This window comes from Malania oleifera, chromosome 5, assembly GCF_029873635.1.
Source record: "Malania oleifera isolate guangnan ecotype guangnan chromosome 5, ASM2987363v1, whole genome shotgun sequence".
In the NCBI taxonomy this organism is placed as follows: domain Eukaryota; kingdom Viridiplantae; phylum Streptophyta; class Magnoliopsida; order Santalales; family Ximeniaceae; genus Malania; species Malania oleifera.
Window position 1 is genome coordinate 84,631,454 of NC_080421.1, and position 21,874 is coordinate 84,653,327.

Genomic DNA, 21,874 nt, shown 5'->3' on the forward strand with positions numbered 1-21,874 from the left:
AGTAGAAAGGGCAAGAATAAGAATAGATTTAACGACAAAATCCCATCAAAGAACGTATGCAATCTCATTCACCCTAAATATTATTGCCTAACTTTTTAAGTTTTTTGACTTAGTCTCGAAATCCGGGCTCAAGTCATCCTATTTTTTTGGTTGCTTGCAAGTTGGCCAAAGCATAAGCATCACAAGCAATTGACCATTTTTACCAAAAGGGCAAAAAAGATTAAAAGATCTAAATTTAGTCATAATTTTAGTAAATTGAGTGAGTTATGCTATCAAAATGGTAATTCAAAATTTTAACCAAACTTATCAATAAGTTGACGAAATTAGCTTGTAAAAATTGCAATGCAATGTTGATTGCATAAGAATCTTTAAAAAAGTAACATATCAAAAAGATTGATATGATTAATTCAAAATTTATGATTGACTAAATAGGTTGTTCGACGAAAGTTTGAACACAGATTATTATATTATTTTTAAATAAATAAATAAAAATATATAAATATGAACGCAAGTTATCTATAAGTTTAATATGTAAAAATATAAGAGCAAAAATGAATTAAAACAACAATAAATTTGAGTTTTTTTCCCATTTTATTATTAAAAAGAAATAAAATATTAAATAATATTCTGATTGGGAAAAAATTTCTCAAACTAATGCTCACGTAATCTCGCAGTTTGATGCTGCGAGATTTAAACTAATGGACCACTGGAAAGGTGATGCGTGGCAAGGAGGTGAGCAAATCTCGCAACTTGGTACTGCGAGATTTAAAGCGATCAGCGATCGGGAAGGTGACGCGTGGCAAAATCTCACAGCACCAAGCTGCGAGATTTGTCTCTGAAATGCACGGCACATGAAGAATCTTGCAGGTCTATCCTGCGAGATTTAGGCTTTGTTTATTTACAAATTTAAATTTAAACATTTTAAAATGACATTAATTTAGTAAAAAAATATATAATTAATATAATTATTAAAATCAAATAAGTGGATTAGGAACCGAACAAAAATTTCAAATTGACAGCTTTTATGTTTTGGGTCAACTAATTATATAAGTATGACAAAATAATTTGTATTATATCAAAATTTTTTAAAAATAAAATTTCTCAATAAGTTATAAAAATGCCTAGTAATTATAATGTTACAAAATGTTTATTGGATGTAATATTTAAAATTAACAATTAAACACATTATAATGAACTTACGATTATTTTTTTTGAAAAATTTTATAATACAACAAATATAATTTTTGCGTACATGATAGAATAAAGGTGCAAAGAGATTTCACAAGAAAGGATGCCCCATGTACATTGAGTTGGGAATCATATTTGGTGACCCTGCAGTAAAATTCAAATATGCATCCCCAATAGCTCCGTATTCCATGGATGACAAAGACAAATTAGAAATGGAAGATGCATCAACAAATGCTACCCCATCTGCTTTCCCGTGTAAGAGCAGCGATGCTAAAGATTATCCCTCACAAAGTGTGCGGAGACGGCGGGAATGATCTCCCACTACGACAAGCTATGTTCGGGGAAAGAGGGAAGCGAGGACAATAGAGACAAGTGAAACTTTGAAGGAATGGGCTGAAGTTACAAACACGAGGACCCCAACCTTGAGCATCCTTGAGGCATCTCCCCAGTCCAGCACATTCTCAATAACCAATTGTGTCAAGTGTTTGGAATCTATTGAAGGTGTGGATGGGTACACATACATTAAGGCAATTAAGATGTTCAAAGATGTAGATTGGAGGGAGATGTTTATGGCAATGTCTGAGGAGAGAAGATTGGTTTGGTTAGCTAGCTTAGAGTGACATTGCCTGCTGTAATGTCTTGAGGCCGCCCCTTTTTCTTTTTTTTTTAATTAGATTCATCTGGAATAGGTTCACGATATGATCTCCCATTTTTGGGACCAGATTTAGTTATGCTAGTTTGTTGAAGGTGTGGATGGGAACACATACATAAAGGCAATTACAAATTTATTTTTCAAAAATTTTCATAAATTTTTTATATAATTTATTCTATCATGAACGCCTAGAATAGCATCTGCTATGCATGCAAGGAAGTAATTGTGGAATAAATATGATTATCAACTATAACAGGTAGAAAATAAATCCTGTAATCAAAATAAAGCTATTACAGTCTATTACATGTACTATAAATTACACAACTAAATTTTAGTAACAAAATCATAAAATCAAACTTTATATCAAAACAAGTTTTTCCCCAAAATGAACCCAAAATTTTGAATCATACTGTTGCATTTGTACCGACACAATAGACCCCTCATATTCATACACTCACAAAATAAAACAAAGTGCACGCTAAGCAAGATGCTAGCAAGTTTCATGCTTGTATACATCGTGCATTTCTTGATCAATATTAGGGTGAAGGATTCAACAAAATCACTACTACAACACCTCAAGCAACCACAACAACAAAAACACTATGTAAACACATACAGATTCACAAGCACATAAGTAAAGGTTATGTATGTATACGAAACAGACATGTTGCAGTTCCTTCGCATTTTACTCTTTCCCTCTCGCTGATGTACAAGCTCACAAACTATTGTCATTCCCAACCTTTTGTTCATAAACCCATAAAACTTCAAGTAGCTCAAAAATTCAACCTATAATCTCTCTCTCATTGCATCTTTCTAGTTTTTTTTTAATACACAAGTAATCTTGCTTTGACTGCCCACGACACTAAATACATCACCTAGAGTAAAATCCATTAACCAAATACCATGCAAATTTTAGCGATGCGAATTTTGCACTAAAAGATTATTCAATTTCAGGAATGAATTTAACTAGGAAATCCTATCTTCAATATTCAATTTTTTGTTCAGTATTCAAATTAAAATTTCTAGGTTCAAATTCATGCCAGAATAAACTAGTTAATCAAATTTAGAAATGTTGAGTTCATTATAAAAATTTTCAAAAAAAATAATCGTAAGTAATTTCAGAACTCATACTCCTATTATTTTGAAAATAATTTTTTATATATTATTTGTCATAAACTCATAAAAAGATCACATTATTATTTGTTTTATATTGTCAAGATAAATTAAAACTGAATTTATAATTAGTATACAAACCAATCAACAAGTAGTAACTAAGTGATCTAAATACACTTAGTAAAATAATAGGGTGGTACCGATTCTATGAAATTAAAGTGATTATTATGACCTCCAGCAATCTCAGACACTTGTAGATGTTGTGATACCATTCAAACTTAAAATAACAAAAATTTGTTATCCATTGTCATTTTGGGTGAAGGCTTCCGCACTTTGCATGTTGCAATATATATATAACTGTTATGTGTCATTTTTTATATTTGGCGGTATTTAATTCTTTGGAGTAAAGGTCGAATCTTTCACTGTTTAGTTAAATAAAAGTTATTTTATTCATCTCAATTTAATTTGAAAAATTATATAAATAAATTTCAAGAGTATGAAGTGTGCATAAGACACATGACTATATAAATGAAATTAAAATAATCAAATATTATACAAGTGAAATGAAAATAATCAATAATATATACAAAAGAAAAAAAAATAATCAATACTATACAAATGGAATCAAAACAATCAATGATATACATACAAATCAAATGCAAAGAAAATAATGCTAAACTACTCCGTGCCACAGCGAGGTAGTCTCCGGGGTCGTGGTGGCTGCCGTCTGTGTCTGCCCTCTTCCTACTGGTCAGTAACATCAGGTGTCCTGTCCCATCGTCCTGGATGTGGATCCTCTCCTCCAAGAGATACTGCATAATCATCATCCATGCAAAGCGCACGCAGTGAGAACTGATATGATGTCTCGGGACGAGAACGAGGCGGCATAGCGGGTGCATCGACCTCCTCCCCATCGAAAAGATCGTCCAATAAAAATGACATCGATAGGATAGCAGCAAGGTCGGATGGGGCATCAGTCGGTCTACTCGACGGTCCGGCAATATCAGCTGCAGTGGAAGGTGCATAAGGCGCTGACGGGCCGACCACGTACTCTACCTGTACGACCGAGGGCGAGGAGATGGGAGTCACTGGATGACTAGAGGAGCCATGTCGTCCTCCTCGTACTGGAGCTGGTCGACCTCCTCATGATGGTACATTAGGTCCAATGCAGCACTCATCAATCAGTGGATCGCAGGATCGGATGAGATCTGGTCTGCCTCAATGACTATGTCAACCTACAAGATATGAAAATATTTGATTAACGCATGCAAATCGTAACGTATACATAACAAAATGAGTTGTGGGTTAAAGTCTTCTTTCAAGGCTCAAATATACAGCAGCGGTCCTATCGATGAAGCGGCGTGTGATAGACCTATACCAAGTGAAGTATGGGTCATCTAGACGCATTGGACCGTCCTCCGCCACTCTTGGTATGATGTAGTCCCGCCAATGCTCCCACGTAGTGACGAATATCGCGTACATAGTCGACCAGTATGTGACCCCTCGACCGTGCCCATCTATGCCGTGGAGGTCATCCCCAACTATATCTACCCCTAACGTCAAAAATCGGGCGGGAATGCCCTGTCGATACCCAAACTGTCGCATGACTCGATCGGGGAGATACCACTCAATAATATGAAAGCATATGAGTGGCACTCAGGCTACCCACAAGTCACTCCCGTCTGCATAGTCAGGCGGCAGGTCGGCTAGAATCTCAGTCGTGTAGGGCATCCATAGAAACTGCACTTAGACATAAACAAAAGTTAAGCGAACTATAAATAACTGAAAGAAAAAAAGAATACCATGTGCTATACTTTACTTGGTTTATACCTCATGCTCTCAGTGCATGTCTAACTCGAACCTGTACCATGGCAATGTGTGAAGCGCAACCATCGGTGCCCTCAAATCCCCCCTCTATCTGTATAAGATGAAACGTAAGTTTCCAAATGCAACGCCTAGTAAGTATTACAAATTAGTATTCGTAGTACTTATAGAGTGAATGAGGAGGGATAGATGAAGTTGGTACTAACCGGTATGGGAGTGGGAGTGGATCAACCGGACGACCATCCTGACCCCTCTGAATCTGCAGGAAACCTCGCTGCGTAGGCCCGAAGGAAGGAAATCTCTCCTAGGCCCAAACCTAGAGTAGGCGAAGGGGGCTTGCAATCTGTGTCTTCGAGTGGTGAGCAGTGCGACACATTTCCCTGTACAGCCACATCAAAGTAGCTGACCCCCAACTGTACGAGTGACACGCTCCGAAGTCCTCAAGGAGTGGAAGGAACATTAGATGCGCATAGCTGCCCGAAACATCAGAAAATATCACCCCACAGATCAAACGCAACAAGTGGGCTCGTGCGTGGCATGCTATCATTCGTTCATCTGCATCTTCCGAGAGCTGACGAAACACATCCCCCTCAAGGAACCGCATACAGATGCGTGCACCAACCAACTCGCTGTTAGGTGAAACCGCCCCTAACAAACGCTCGCACATAGTACGCAGGGCGAGTCGTCCCTGACGGTCTGTAGGTCCCTCCACTGGTTCGGCAGTGCGACCGGTCACAGCTCGCCCATCAATCGGAAACCTGAACAAAACAATGACGTCCTATAATGTGACGGTCACCTCACCATGAGGTAGGTGGAACGTGTGCGTCTCAGGTCTCCATTGCTCCACCAAAGCTGTGACAAGATGCCAATCGAGCTGGATATGGGCAATCCGATAAATGCCATAAAATCCCGCATCGCGTATAAGGTAGACAATGCAGGGGTCTGCCTCCAATCAACGCTCCGCAAACTGCGTGCCCCCTCGGCAGAACAAGGGGTCGGCATGCCCATCAGCCCACGCTCGGCTGGCCCTGTGATCATCTCCCATCATCACTACGCTTGGATCAGACAGCCCTAGATCAATCCTGTAAAATGCATCATCGCATTAGAATAAGTATATACAAAAGAAGAAGGGTCTAAATGAGTCCCAAACTGCCTACGAAATCAATGTGACGGTCCAGCTACATCCCCGGGTTGGATCCTTCTCAGACACCTTGTACGATTATGTCCTTCTTGATGACATATACTGCACGTGCTCCTCTTCCTACCTTCCATTGCGTCCATCTCATTGTGTATACGGGAGCTCCTAGGCTGACCTTTATGTTGAGCATACGCTGGATTTGCTTGTATAGTCGACAACGATGATGCTGGCCAGTACACCTCGTGCATAATCGGATGAAAATCCGCCACATATGTCGCATAGTGTTCGGCGGTGCTCCAACATGACTCAACGTACTGCATAGCGTTCAGTCGTGTCTCCGCGCATGCAGCGAGAAGGTGGGAGCATGGAAAGTGTAACGCTTACCACTTCCTACACGAGCATTCGTGCATATCCTGAATGCGCAGGGTTTGCACATTGTTTCCTTTATGAGGTCCCAATTGCGCAGTCGTGACGCTAAAAGTACCCCTAAACCGGTTGAACGTCATCACGCGATGTCCGGTCACCTTCAACTTCCTTCTTTCCATCGCTAGCAATATATGATGAATGAATACATTTTCTCCCAATATTGCATTACGAGCAGCCTCCTGTCGGTTGTTGAAATAATGTGCAACGCAATAAAATGTCAGTTGCATAAGGGTAATGATTGGGAGGCTATGAGCGCCCTTCAGGATGGCGTTGAAACATTCGATGAGGTTAGTCGTCATGTTCTCATACCTTTTACCACCGTCGTGGCACTGAGTCCATATATGAGAAGGGATCTGATCAAAAAACGTCTTTGCGGGTTCCCCACCCTCATCGAATATCCTCTCCATCCACATGTTAAACTTTCTTACCTGATACTCCATTCTTGCTCGCTCAGCCAGTCGCTTAAGATTGACACTGTGCACTTTCGTGCTAAAGTTGCTAACCACGTGTCGAAAGCAGAATCAGTGGTGGGCACGTGGTGGTTGCCAATCGGGATTGCAATGCACTGCATCGAGGATCCCTGGATGCCTATATGATATAAGGCAAATGTCATCCCTGTCGGTTTGGAACGAAGACAACACAGAAACCAATTCCATGTGTCCAAACTTTCCTCTTGCACAATAGCGAATGCAAGGGGAAATATTTGCCTATTTGCATCCAGGCACATTGCAATAAGGAGTTTTCCCTTATACTTACCGTACAAGTGTGTCCCATCAACACATATAACAGGAGGACAGTGGGGAAAACCCTAAATAGATGTTGCGAATGCCCAAAATACTGATACAAATGTTGCGGTCTAATCGCTACCTGGTATAGGAGTCCACCTCCACTTGACAACAGTATCAGGATTATACGCGCACATTGCTTCCATCCACCTAGGCAAAGTCCGATAAGACATCTCCCAATCGCCGAATACTTGGGCAATTGTCTTCTGTTTTCCCAACCAAACCTTTTTATATGAGATGGAATGGTCGAAACGACGATCTATGAACTCCTTCAATGTAGCAATTGATGTCGATGCATCACCCCTTATCATATTCACGATCTCCCTAGCAATGAGGGACGACGTGATTTGGTTATGGTCTTGTGAGAGAAGTTCATTCAAGCATGTGTGCAGACCACCATATTAAGTTATTTTGAAAAATTGGTGTTTCTGACGATAAATCGCACGCACTTTCCAACTGCAATCAGAGTTCTTACACCTAACAACCCATAACAGTGGGGTCGACTGCACGACGTGGAAGTCATGGTGCGTTTGAGCGTGGTATATTCGCACAGCAGCTATCAACTGATTTTTTGACCCAAATAACATCCCTTTACTCAGTTATGACGATTCATCCCAACGAGTTATCCATATAGGAAGCTCCTCACCACGTGACAAATCTGCAGCATTTACGTCAATTACACCATACATAGGAGGTTCGTCCATGAACTCAGCGTTATACGTGGCATCATTCGTTTCACAGTAGGGTGGGTCGACATCATCGGGGAACTCGTTCGTCCCTTCACCAATTTCCTGCTCATATGTGTCATCTTGTAAATGAACATCATTCGTGATGTTCATCCCCTCATCTAACACGTTGTTCGCAATGGTGAACAATGATCCCAGTCGTTCTGTTGGAACTTCTTCGCAAACATCATGATCATCCGTATCAATAATAGGTCCTTCGTACGTGTGCAGCTCGAACGACGATCCCAGACATTCATTCATATCCACAACAGGCATCCCACCAACATCTGTACTCGTGTATGGCTCTGCATCTTCTTCCTCCGCTTCAACTACATGCTCAATAGACGTTCCCGTCTGCCCATCCGCGGCGACACCCATGTAAGGAATGTTTTCGACATATAATTGCACAGTCAAATATGTCTTCCCTACGCAGTGTGCATCCAACACAATGCGTAGACCATAATCATCAGTTACGGGAATAGCCTCATAGAGGATTGTATCATGATGCCCTTGAATCGGGTATCTTGCGGTTATCCGCAATGCATATTGATTTGGATCAATATGCAAATACTTGTATATCTTCGTATACAATTTAGTTAATTTACACCTATGGCCAATTTGAATAGGTCGAACTGGCAGAATACTATAACTAACACCGATTTGTCCAGTTATAATGTGACCCCCTATGTACAACAATACCTTCACCGTAGTACTGCTTGAACTTCCTGCCATTTAGATCGACGATCAAGAAAGATAAAAGACCTACGCAAAACAACAATTGTATGTATAAGTGATATGTTAAGTCAATAGTAATCAAGAATTATTTTCACTATGTTCATGCACATGCAATCTGCCCTAAATGTTTCACTTGTCACTTCAAAATTATTTTTGCATGCACTTATGACTTTTCTAGGAAAAGTCCTACCAAAATTTCGACAGCATGCCGTCTGTAATTTGAACATTTACCCATTTTTACAATGACCCTGAAACATTTGTAAGCAATATAATAACATAGTTTGAGCATACGAGAACCTATAATATCTACTAGCATGCAATTCACATCACTGCATCAGCCATGCAGGAGGCATTCAGATCAATATGTCACTCGATTTACAATTATTTTGATACATAACATATAATTATTTTGGTTATTGGACACATAACATACAATTATTTTGGTTATTGTAAACTAAATAACTAATTTTCACCCCTTCACTTTATCACCTAAGTACCAACAATCTTCATACGTAACTTAATATTGTGTCATAAGATAGAATATCCAAGCAATTTGTTTTGGTTATTTCTTAAATTGTTTTCTCATCCTACTACTATAAAATCTCAAAATTTTCTAATAAATGTTGCGGCTCATTTATTTATTTTTAAAAGTAAATTATATGAATATAAATAGTTGGACTTTAATTTTTAAAATGAGATGGACCATATTTGATTGTGCAAGTTAAATTTAGAATGATTATGCAAATTAAATATCACCTTAGTATATAAAATATATACTACTATTTGATGAAAATTTTATTTGATCATATTTGCGAATAAATCAAGCTATTTACGATATACTCTATTGAATATTTTTATGATGACTTATATAAATTCTTTTAAATTTAAATTTAAAGTTTAAAAATTTGAATCAAGAAAGCTAATGAGGAAATATAGAATTGTGATCATGAAGCTAATGATAACTTTAGGGAAGGTTTAACACATAATCTAGATAATACAAGGATGACAGATGGCCTTTAGAAGCATAATGAGTCTTTGAGTAAACTACAAGACAAAATAGTATGCTTTTTAAGTGACTTTTCTTTCTAGCCCATGTATGCTGATGAAGAAAAAAAGTTCATGTGAAGAACTCTAATTCATGAAATGACAATCGAACAATGACTAATGATCCTATCCTCTTATATAACTTCATAACCTTATTATGTTCCCTCTCCATGTCTATATAAAAAGATCAATTTTATTAAACATAATAAATAAATAAATAAAGATCTCTTCATTCAGTATCCTTATTAAGCTTCAACAATTTTTTGTGTCACTAGGAAGGAGGTTGGTCTCGATTGTTCTATCTAAGTTTGTGAGGTTTATGTAATTTCACATCTCCCCTAGATACAACTAAAAAAATAAAGTGAGCATTCAATTAAATGGTGTGGATTAAATTCAGGGTCGATTCCATCAGTGAGCAATCAAAGCAATCAAAATTAGATAATCATAATAAACTTTGAATACTTGCTTAGTTGTGAAAGATAATTTTTATTTTTATTTTAGGTATTTGTTAAAAAATTACAAAAAAAAAAAAAACAGATGACTAATTTTTCAGTTTAAAACATTTGTATGTAGAAAACCTAAAACAATAAAATATTTTAAAACTATATGACTGCGGAAACAATTTTATTTTCTATTTTCAATTTTTGAAATAATCATAAAAATATAACTTTTTTCATTTTTCTAATTTATATGGAAAACAATTTTAATTCAAATGTTACATGTCTGTATTAATTTTGATAAAAATAATAAAAAATGTATTAAATTTCTTTCCAATCCACACATGTCTAGATTTATGATCCCAAATATTATCTTATACAAATTTTTAAATTTTTTTAAAAATTATTTTAAAATAAAAAATAAAAAATGAAATAATATTTTAACTAAACAAACTCTTTAGTTTTTCACCTTTTTAATACAACTAAAAAAATAAGTTGAAATTTTTAAAATTTCTTTTGTAACCAGTAATGAAACCATTAAAATTCACTTGCAAGCATGTAAAGTAATTTTATTAATTGAGTCTGCCTCTCCCGACAACTTATGTAGTTAATATTGCAAAATTAAAACAAATTAGAAACTTAATTTAACAGGCAGAACATGAAATAAAAAATATAAAAAAGCAAATAAATAAAAACTAATCTTCATCCAAATGCAGCTATGAATCGAAAAAATTCAAACCCAACTTATGAAACAAATCCAACTCAGTGCAACAAATTCAAATCAGTAAGTAAAACAATGAAACTCAATGATTCACGTTTTTACTAAATAAAAAATATCTACCCCATTTTCTTCCTTAAATAGCCTCGCCTTCGAACGGTCACCTGCAATCTCCGATCCTCTTTGCACTCTCTGCAATCTCCCTTTACAAACGGTTCTGAGCGCTCGAGAGGGAAATGGGCAGATGAAGCAAATCTCGTAGGATAGACCTACAAGATTCTCCACGTGTCACAACGCTGCGCCATTTTAGAGACAAATCTTGCAGCTTGGTGCTGCAAGATTTGCTGAGCCCCCTGCCACGCATCACCTTCCCGCTCGCTGCGAGATTCGCTCACATCCGTGCCACGCGTCACCTTCCTAGTGGCTAATCAGTTTAAATCTCGCAGCATGGCTCATCAGTTTAAATCTCGCAGCATCAAGTTACGAGATTATGTAAGTATTAGTTTGAGAAATTTTTTCCCAATAAGGGTATTATTTAATATTTTATTTTTTTTTAATAATAAAACAGGAAAAAACTCCAATAAATTTAGTACTCCACAATTTTCATCCTTTTGTTGATTCCTATATATCACATTATATTTTGCCAATCAAATAGGTAAATAAATAAATAAAAGCCTGAAGGCTCGTCGGTCTGAAGTTGATCAAAACGACTTCGTTTCGTCTGCGGATGCTCCCGGGTTGGCCTCCAGGCCTTCCAGGCCACAGGCCTCTACAAAGCTAGAAAAAAGAGACTTGGGATATTTTCAGAGACGAAAAATGGGAGCAATTTCACTCTTCCCTGTCTCCCTCTCTTGTATACTGCGACCTCATTATTCCCCTTCGCAAACCCATTTCTCGACTCCCATTTTTTCTTCATTTGTAAATCTCAAATCAACAAGTTTTCGCAGCAAAACAGTTATTTCTGGAAGCAATCCAAATGATGCAAATGAGGCTTTGTCCTTTGACGAAAACGGCCGAGTTGATGATATGGATGGTTATCTGAACTACTTGTCCCTTGAGTATGATTCGGTTTGGGACACCAAGCCATTCTGGTGATTTATCTCTCTCTCTCTCTCTCTCTCAATATTACTAATTAATTTAATGATCTTTGATTTCAAGCTACATGTTTGGTTATTAGTAATGGAATTTCTTGTGAATGCGATGTGCATAAATTTTTTCTAGTTATACTGTAAACTTGCTGTCATTTGAAACTGTAATCTGTAGTCTGTTTTCATTCCGCTGAATGCTTGGTTATGATGAATAGGATCCTCTTTACTCAATAATTTATGTATCTGAAATAAATGATAATAACATCAACAACTACTACTACTACTGCTACCCTTGAACCAATAAAAATATTCATGTTTGAGCTTAAATTTGGCTCCCATCTTTATATCAATGCTGCCTGGCAGTAAAACTAATAAAAGAGTGACTGGGGGAAAAAATGAGATAGAATTTTGATTCACCATATGTCGTGACCATGCCTACAATCCACACAAAAAAATAAATTCACTATCAGTAAGGATAAAATGTTTAAACCGCTCAACAAACTCTTAATCCAACTTCCCTCACACCTGAACATCACACAATTACGCACTCAAGTGTGCTTTGCGTATATTCCCAAAGAACCACTATTAGCTCAACACCTTCTTTGTTCAATCTATCTTCTATTTATGCACTTCAAGTCCTTACCCTTCAAGTATCTTTTGAGTGACGCCATATGGAATAGGAAGTGCTACCTATCCTCCAAGACATTCCTTTTGGACATGTTAGTTACTTGGTTCAATTGCCCAACTCTGAAATTAGGAAAGAAATCTTTTCTAGGGAACCTTGGTAAACCCCCATGCAAAAATTGTCAAGTCACCAAAAGCAAATATGTTTATTTGATAATCAATCCCTTCCCTCAAGAGGGTTGTTTGCTCAGACCCGCAAAAGCCACCAAACATCTACTACTACAAACCATGGGGAAGTGTAGCCATGGCAAACAACTAATCTCTCCCAACCACTATTACCAAGAAGTTAACCAAAAACCATGCTAAACAAGAAACCAAATAAAACAATCTTAAATTGAAACTCCAGCAAAATTGCAACTTCTTTGGTCTTTAAAAAATGCCAAAGATCTCACCGTTGGCACTAATACTAGTTTTTTTGTCACAAAACCCACAAAATCTATTATGCATACCGAATTAGATCATGCATACAAGAACACACAAGATTTAGCATTATAATGCCCTTCCATTTGGTCTATGTCCTCAATCCGTGCAAAAATTAATCTAATATCAATAGAGAAAGGTTACAAGCATTTAAAAATACTTAATCCAAACCTAGACAATTATATGCCCCTAGCTTGTTATAAATTATAATGTATTTAACACGAGCACTCACTCCAGGCTTTAGTGAATAAATCAACAAGTTGAAATTTAGACTTCGCGTGAATGGTTGTAATGAGCTTCTACACAAGTTTCTCCCAAATTAAGTGACAATCAACTTAATGTGTTTCATTTGCTCACAAAAGACTAGTTTTGAGGCAATATGACTAGGCTGAGAATGTGGAAAACCAAGCCATCATGTTTTTTAGTCAAACAAGCTTACATGTAGTATGGGCAATGGCCCACAGTTTGTTTCATACACTTCCACAGTATTAAGTTCAACAAGAACATAGTACGTGAGTACAGATCTTTTGTCAAAAGGTGACCCAACCTAATATGCATCTATATATCCGTAAACATGAGTGTAAACACAATCCCAATATGGTAAACCTCTCCTAGGTGCACCTTTTAAGGCATATCAAGATAAGACTGCACCCTAATGAATTGTTATCAGGGAATCAAGAAACTAGTTGACAACGCTAGTAGCAAGAGATATATCTAGTTGAGTAGTTGTGAGTTAGTTCAACTTTCCAACAAATTTGTGGTATCATCTTAGGTCAGCCAACAAATCTACCACATATGGTGATAATTTGCTGTTAGGATTCATTGGCGTATCGACAGATTTAGATCCTAACGGCCTAGTCTCATATAATAGTTATAGAATATAGTTTTATTACAAAATGTCCCATATGAGATGTGGATACTTTATACCCAATAAGTATTTCAATAGTCACAAATCTTTGGTATGAAATTTAGTATGAAAAAAATGGTTTTATCTACTGCCCATCGCTGAAGACGAAACTGAATTATTATGGCATGAATCAACCAAACCATGTTTTAGGAGACTATTTTATACCATGAAATGATTTATTGAGTCAACACACTACTCGTAACTCCCTATAAGCAACAAACCCAAGTGGTTACTCCAAATATGCCACCTACTGAAGATCACCATATCAGAAGGCATTCTTCACATCTAAATGATGCAATGATAGGCGATGGCTAAGGAGATGAATAAACCAATTGATGGAAGTTTGGCAATTGGGGAGAATGTGTCAAAATAAGACAAATCATACACCTAAGTATATCCTTTAGCAACAAGGCGTGCAGTCAAACAAGCCATGGAATCATGAGGATTGACCTTCACAGTGCACACTTACAGCCAACCATAGAGTAATATGAGGGTTTCAAAACATCATAGCAAATGAAATTGGAGACTGAATGTTGGATACAGGTACATTTATTTTTTATAAACAGCTATAGGAAGATCAACATCTTGGAAATAACAAGGAAACTGGGGGCTTAGAGGTAGAAGCTGCTGGAGGTTCTCCTCCCTTGAGTCATTGTCGTGTGCGCAAATTAGGATGATCCAAGAGATAGGAGAAGGATCGAACTGGATGAGTGTGCAAAAGGCTTGGGCAAAGATGATAATAGGTTAGGATCTAGAAGGCTAGGTAGATAAAAAGACGTAAGTAGAACTTAAGAAATCATAATAGTATGTTGCAAACTCACAGTAGGCAAGAGAATGAATCGATGGAAAGTAGGGCCATAGCATCGATATCCTTTTTAGTACAAAAGTAACCCAAAAAAATACATTTGATAGCAAAAGGATTCAATATATCCATTCCTGGATGTAACTAATGGAGAAAGGACACAGCCAAATATACAAGGAAGAAGTGACAACAAATGAGCTTTAAGAAGATTAAAAAATATGGTATTTTACCACCAAGGACAAAGGATGACATTTTACTAATGAGAAAGCAAGCAATGAGCATGAAATGGCTCCAAAAAGACTTTGGGGACATTCATTTGATACACTAAAGTACAAGTGATTTTGAGAATATTCTTGTTTTTCCTTGCAACTCCATTTTGTTGAGGAGTGTGAGCACAAGATGACTAACGTATCATGCCAAAGTTGGACATGTGGGTAGTGATTTGGGTATCGAAGTACTCCTTAGCATTTTCATTGCATAGTATCACAGTACATCAAATTAAGTCCTTAGTTTAGAATAAAGGCGCAAAAGATGTTACACAACTTTGAATGTTAAATAGAGCCAAGTCATCCTGGAGTTATCATTGAAAAATGTAACAAATGGTCGAAACCCCAACTGTGCCATCATACAACTAGGATCCCGAACATCGGAATGAACCAAAATGGAAGGGCTAATGACTCGTTTGTTGACTCAAGAGGCAAAAGGAACATGATGGTGTTTTCCCAACAAGATTAGACACATAACTCAATGTAGGAACTCGCTATTTTACTTGTACAATGGATGACCAAGGCGACAGTGCACTTGAAGTGGTGTAGCAACAGCAATGCAGGCAATAGGAGAACAAAGCGACTCAAAGTAGTAAACTCCACGAGCTTCATGTCCTGTGCCAATTGTCTTCCTTGTCTTTAGATCCCAAATAGCATTACAAAACAACTTATTGACTTAGTAATCTTACTAAGAGACATGAGATTGAGGGGAGGGAGGGGGGGGGGGGGGGGTTAGGAATAGACAAAATGGAAGAAATTTAAAGGTGTCTATTTACTGTTCCCATCCCTTTAACTATATTAGATACATTAGTAAAAGGAACTCAAGGGTTCTTAGAATATTGGAGAGCAAAAAGAATGTTGGATATTCCTGTTATATAGTCACTAGTGGTAGAATCAATAACCCAAGGACTAGTGGCAGAGATACTTGATGACATGCACGCTGTTGGATTACCTTTCTGAGCAAAAGATGTCATGTGATGAGTTGCTTGTTGGGGTGCCTAATACTGCAGGAACCTTGAATATTCCTCCTTTGAGACACATTGTACATTGTTTGCCAATGGCTGAACAATTAGGAATGGAATCTGGGGTGACCGATGAGGGAAACAAATTTTTGAGGTTCATGGACTCCAACCAACCCCCACAAAAAACACCAATCACACACATACACTGATACAGCAGTGATACAGCACCAATAAAGCCCCAATCATATAGCAAACACACTGATACTACACTGCCAGCCCCAATTATCAGTCACAAACAGCTTCTAACAGCATTGATGAAGTGCCTGTGAGTGAAGACAAAAATGCTGGGTCTTTGGAACAAAACCTATGACCACAACTTGGTATCATGGTTTATAAATGTATACATGACGTGGGAACAAATAAAAAAAAATAAACGAGCCTTAACAAAGCTTCATGCACTGGAGTGTGCAGTCGGGGCTGTCAGTCTCATCTGTTTTGTGAGTGCACATGGCTGGGCTCCAGCGATTGGATTTCAGGAGGCTATAGATCAATGATGTTTGTGGGCAATTATGATGCTGATTTTTTTAATATCTCAAAGGATTACTATGGTTCTGAAATGGCATTGTTGTCCAGAAATTCCTGCCGATTCCAGTGTTTTTCGCTGATGCTGGAGCCCTTCAAGAGTGGCAGACATGCGTAAGATCATAGGGTTTAGGGAAATGTGATGGAAGACCGCCCATATCCCCTAGGCCACCCATTCAGCACACGTATTTTAGGTATAGGATTAAAAAGTTTTAGGAAATATGTGTATGGATGACCTGTTTCTTACTTTTTTTAGTGACTTCTTTTGGTATTTGTAATTATGTGTCAATTGGGTCGTCTTTGTAAATGTGTTACTTGTATTAGTGGCTTTCGTGGCCTCACTGCTTTCTATAGGCGATTCATACGGCATTTTGGCACCATCATGGTTCCTATCACTCAGTGTTTGAAGAAAGGAGAGTTTCATTAGGCCCATCAGCTTCTAAAACTTTTAGAGAGCTCAAACAAAAGATGACCGAAGCACCTATACTTGGGCATCCGGACTTCAGTAGAGTTTGTAAGGTGGCTTGTGATACCTTTGGGATAGGTATAGGTGGGGTCTTGAGTCAAGTGGGACATCTGATAGCATTTTTCAATGAAAAACTCTCCAATGCCAAACAAAGATATAGCACATATGATAAAGAGTTTTACGCTGTAGTGAGATCTCTCCAACATTGGACATACTACCTATTACCCCAAGAGTTTGTACTCTTCTCTAACCACCTTGCTTTGTGAGATCTGAGCTTGCAAAAGAAGTTGAGTGCAAAGCATACTGGTTGGCTAGAGTTCCTCAACGAGTACTCTTTCGTTCTTAAGCATCATTGCGGTGTTGAGAATGAAGTGGCTGATGGCCTTAGTAGGGTGGCAGTTATTCTCCATACCTTGAGAGCCAAGGTCATTGGGTTAGATCATTTGAAGGACGAGTACTCCCCTTGTCCTAATTTTGGGATTATTGTTTAGGTGGTGAATGAAGGCCATCATAGGGGTTTTGTAGATTTCATCATTTGAGAGCGATGCCTAAAGTTCTAGGTTATGCATTTCCCATACTTCCTTTAGAGATCTTTTAGTTTAGGCATTGCATGCCGGAGAGTTAACTGGTCACTTGGGGAGGGATAAAACCATTGCCTTAGTTGAGGATAAGTTTTATTGGCCTTCCTTAAAGAGGGATGTTGCTAGGATAATCTCTCAATGTCGTACATGTCAATTAGCAAATCTACAAGACACAACACTAGCCTTTATTCCCCTCTACCATTGCCACACATGCCTCAGAGATACCTAAGTATGGATTTTGTTCTTGGACTCCCCAAAACAACCTAGGGACATGATTCCATAGTTGTGTTGTTGACGGATTCTCCAAGATGGCACATTTCATTCCATGTAATAACTTTTGATACTTCTCATGTAGCTAAGTATGGATTTTGTTCTTGGACTCCCCAAAACAGCCTAGGGATATGATTCCGTATTTGTGTCGTTGACAGATTTTCCATGATGCCACATTTCATTCCAAGTAATAGGACTTATGATACATCTCATGTAGCTAAATTGTTCTTTAGTTCAAATAGCATGGGTTGCCAACCTCCATAGTGTCCAATAGGGATATCAAGCTCTCTAGCTACTTTTGGAAGACACTTTGGAAAATGTGTGGGACTTGCTGTTTTCTTCCGTTTGCTACTCCCAAACTGATGGGCAGGCTGAGGTTGTGGTTTGTAGTCTTGGTCACCTGCTTAGGTGTGTTGTGGGAGGAAAACCAGGGCAGTTGGGACTTCCTGCTACCTACTGTTGAGTTTGCTTATAATAATTCTGTGAATAGGTCCACTGGTAAGAGCCCTTTTGAGTGTGTATTTGGTTACAAACCCCTTGCAACATTGATCTTGTTCCTTTGCTACCAGATGCCCATATTTCTAAGCCTGCCGAGTCTTCCGTCCATCACATTCTTGAGCTGCATGCTGAGGTTAGGCAAAAAACTTGCTGAGTAATATGGATTATGAACTTGCTGCAGATGTGCATCGTAGAGCTAGAGAATTTACTGCAGGTGATAGTGTCATGTGGGTTGCATAAGACCTGAACGCTACCCTAAAAATTCATTTAAAAAACTCATGCTCGTGCCATTGGCTCTTTGCTCATCCCTAAGAAACTTGGACCTAATGCATATTTACTTGATTTACCTACTCATATGACCAGTTTTTAATGTAAAGAATTTGATACCTTACCCCGGCACTTTTGAGCCTCTTGGTTTTCCATTTGATGCCCATGCAGATTCAGCAGCTCCTCAGCCTCCCTCCATTTCTTGACAACAGAGGAAACAGTGGAGTATCTTGAATGATGAGTTTGCGACGTCTCCTCATGGTAGTTTTTGTCGCTACTTGGTTCAGTGGAGAGATTGTCCCGAGTCAGAAGCTACATGACTTGCGGAGGATGATGTTTGTGACAGCGCTCCTCACTTGTTGGAGTCATATTTGTAGCCCCACTCTGAAGATCAAAATTCCTTTCAGCCAGGGGAGAATGATGGAGGGCCACCTATATTCCCTAGGCTGCCCATTCTACACACATATTTTAGGCGTAGGCTTAAAAAGGTTTTGAAAATGTGTATGGAGGACCTCTTTTGTACTTTTTCTAGTGACTTATTTTAGTATTTGTAATTATGTGTTAGTTGGGTCCTTTTTGTAAATATGTGTTAGTTGTATTAGTGGTTTAAGCGCTGGACATGCTAGTGGATGTACATTTATTGTTTGAATCAGATTGCAGTTTCCCTCTCTCTCTCTCTCCACCCCTCCCCACCCCCTCCAGGTTCTGCTGTTCTTGTTCTTCTTCTTCTTCTTCTTCTTCCACCTCTCTTCTTCTTCCTTCTCTTATCTCTCTTCTAATTCAGTCTCTCATCACTGTCTTGTTCCTTCCCCTTCTCCGTTCTTCTATCTGTTCCATCTTCCTCCTCCACCTCCTCCTGCTACTTCACTTTATCTTCTTCCTGTTCTAGTTCTCTTAATTCTCTCTGTCTAAATTCTAATACTGTCCTACATCACAATGTTACCTAGAATGCGGAACATTGTGGCTCTTGGAACGGGAACAGGATCATGGTACGGCACATGCTCTAACAAGTGGAACTTTAGGGGTATACTTCTATAGACATATTGGTGAAAATTGTGTGATGGCACTCATTTAGAGTGGAAGTTGAGATGTCTCTAAATCTAGAAGCGATTTTCTTTCATGAAATAGATTAGTAATGACCAAAAATAGAATTACAATGCATGGTTCCCCACTTTAATTAATAAAGAAATATGCTAAAACTTTATATCATTAGATTTAGCATTCCGGAATGGAAATGTACCATGTTTTGGAACATTTGTACCAATTTGTGGTTCATTAGGGTGTTAGCATTTTCTGGTAACTATGGTATGGGGCTTAATTTGGCAGTGACTGCAGACAAGTATTTGAAGGCTAAAAGAATGAATTGGATAGTGTGAGTGCCTTTTGACTAATTAATGTTCTTAACCTTAAAAGGCATGTTTAAGGTCTGCTCCTCACCCATAAAGGAAAAGCAAAGGGAAAAGGAGAAAGGGAAAACTGATCATTTATGAATGAAAACTAGCTTTTGACTTTTTTGAAAGACCATACATGAAAGCAGGATGAAGTCATATTTGTTCTACTTCAAGTCAAATTAAAATTGTCCGTTTTATTTTCTTTTGCTCTAATTTTGAATAAAGCTGAAATGTTTTGATCATGTATTAGAACAGAAAGGAGATGCTCTGCTCGCAACATAGCAGCTTAATATTAAGAAAGTTTCTGTTTTGGGTCTTTGCTTTATTATCTGATCCGATTTCAACCCTTTACTCTGTTGTTAGGTGTCAACCGTGGACTATAACACTGACTGGAGTAGTGGTGGTTGCCTGTAGCTGGCTAATTTTGCACTCAATAATGGTCACTGCTGTTGTTCTCTTTCTAATTTGCACGTGGTGGTACATCTTTCTGTATTCTTATCCCAAGGTTTGACCTTACCTTTTGTTGTTTTTTCAACTTTTAGAACATTTGAAGTGGTGGTGCATATTTTCAGTAAAATTTTGAGCACCCTGCCAGATGTTTCTACTGGTAGGGATTAGTCTAGGCATAGCTATCTGCAATTAACACAACAGAAATTGAAGCCACGGGCCCAACGGTTAGGCACTGCCATATGCACAATTAAAACTGCAGAATGCACACATGAGAGAATACAATCAAAACCTGATCATTGGAATGTTTAGAAGATCCTTCCATTCTTGTCTCCCCAATTATCTCCTCCTAATTCATCCGGAATATGCGATGATTAGATTCAGGGATGGTGGAACTGTTTTGAATCCCATTATGCAACCTTTGTGATAAGAAACTTTGAAAGTAATAATTAGGTTTTTATTCCTTAAGATTGTACTCGTTGCAATAGTTTTATAAAAGCTTCAAATTACTTGTTACACGCCCACGCTCTCTCTCTCAATAAAATTGTTGGTCAAGCCTTGGTGACCATGGTCAGGCTTTTTTGGCTTTTTGTAAGTTTTTTCTCACGGGACTCTTTTTTTAGGAAGTCTCATGCATTGGACTGTTCAAATGATGAGAGTAATCTTGCTTGGTGTTGGATCACATAAGCAGGCTTTTTCATTTATTTTTGGCACTTCATAATTCAGTTGAGTTTGTTCATGATATTGTTGATGTAAGAATTATATCTAACTTATGATCAGTCTTCTGAAAAAAATGGAGGAACTGATCACGAGAATGGACGAGAACCATTCTCAGTGCACACAGCATATACCAGACATTTCTTTCCAAGCAATATTGCTGCACGTCCTGTTCAGTAGTCTATTTTTGTAGCATTGAAAAGCAAAAAGAAAATAAATAAGGGTGCTGCATTTTGAAAATTCTGCTCTCTTTTCAGGCATATTCAGATATGATAGCTGAGCGTAGGCGGAATGTGACTCATGGCGTTGAAGACACATTTGGTTTTGGAAGAAATACCAACGATTTGAGATAGAAGCGGTTGCTGGATCTGTTAAAGGCAACAGGGCTTAAAGGTGTGAGTGTCTCATTAGGTTGTATTCACAGGGAAAGATCTGTGATGCAGCGATTGGATTGTGTCTTTCATGCCATTTTGAAGACCAATATAAATGCATTTTAGCGAATAGGAACTGTCTAGTTACACAAGTCCTTGTTTTGATTTTGAGGAAAAGAGAGGGTAAATAATGTCAGGTCAGACCTGCGTATCATTGTAATTTTTATAAAGCAATGTTGGCACTACAAAGCCATTTTCTATTGTTTAAAAATTATGTTAAAATTGAATAGAATGCATGTAAAATTAGACAATTAAGATAGCCTCAAAACAGGGTGTCTCGAGGCAGTTTCTAAATTTCTTCCTCTTGCTA

The 21,874-nt window shown here is 38.0% G+C and overlaps 1 protein-coding gene across 1 annotated transcript; it reads left to right on the top strand.

Annotated features, from left to right (window-relative positions):
* The first annotated feature begins 11,479 nt into the window (after nt 1–11,479).
* LOC131155045 (uncharacterized) lies at nt 11,480–21,775 on the top strand. Its single transcript, XM_058107942.1, has 3 exons — nt 11,480–11,876; nt 20,333–20,474; nt 21,391–21,775. Exons 1-3 carry the CDS (start codon nt 11,602–11,604, stop codon nt 21,484–21,486), a joined length of 513 nt encoding a protein of 170 aa, XP_057963925.1. The 5' UTR covers nt 11,480–11,601; the 3' UTR covers nt 21,487–21,775.
* The last annotated feature ends 99 nt before the right edge of the window (nt 21,776–21,874 follow it).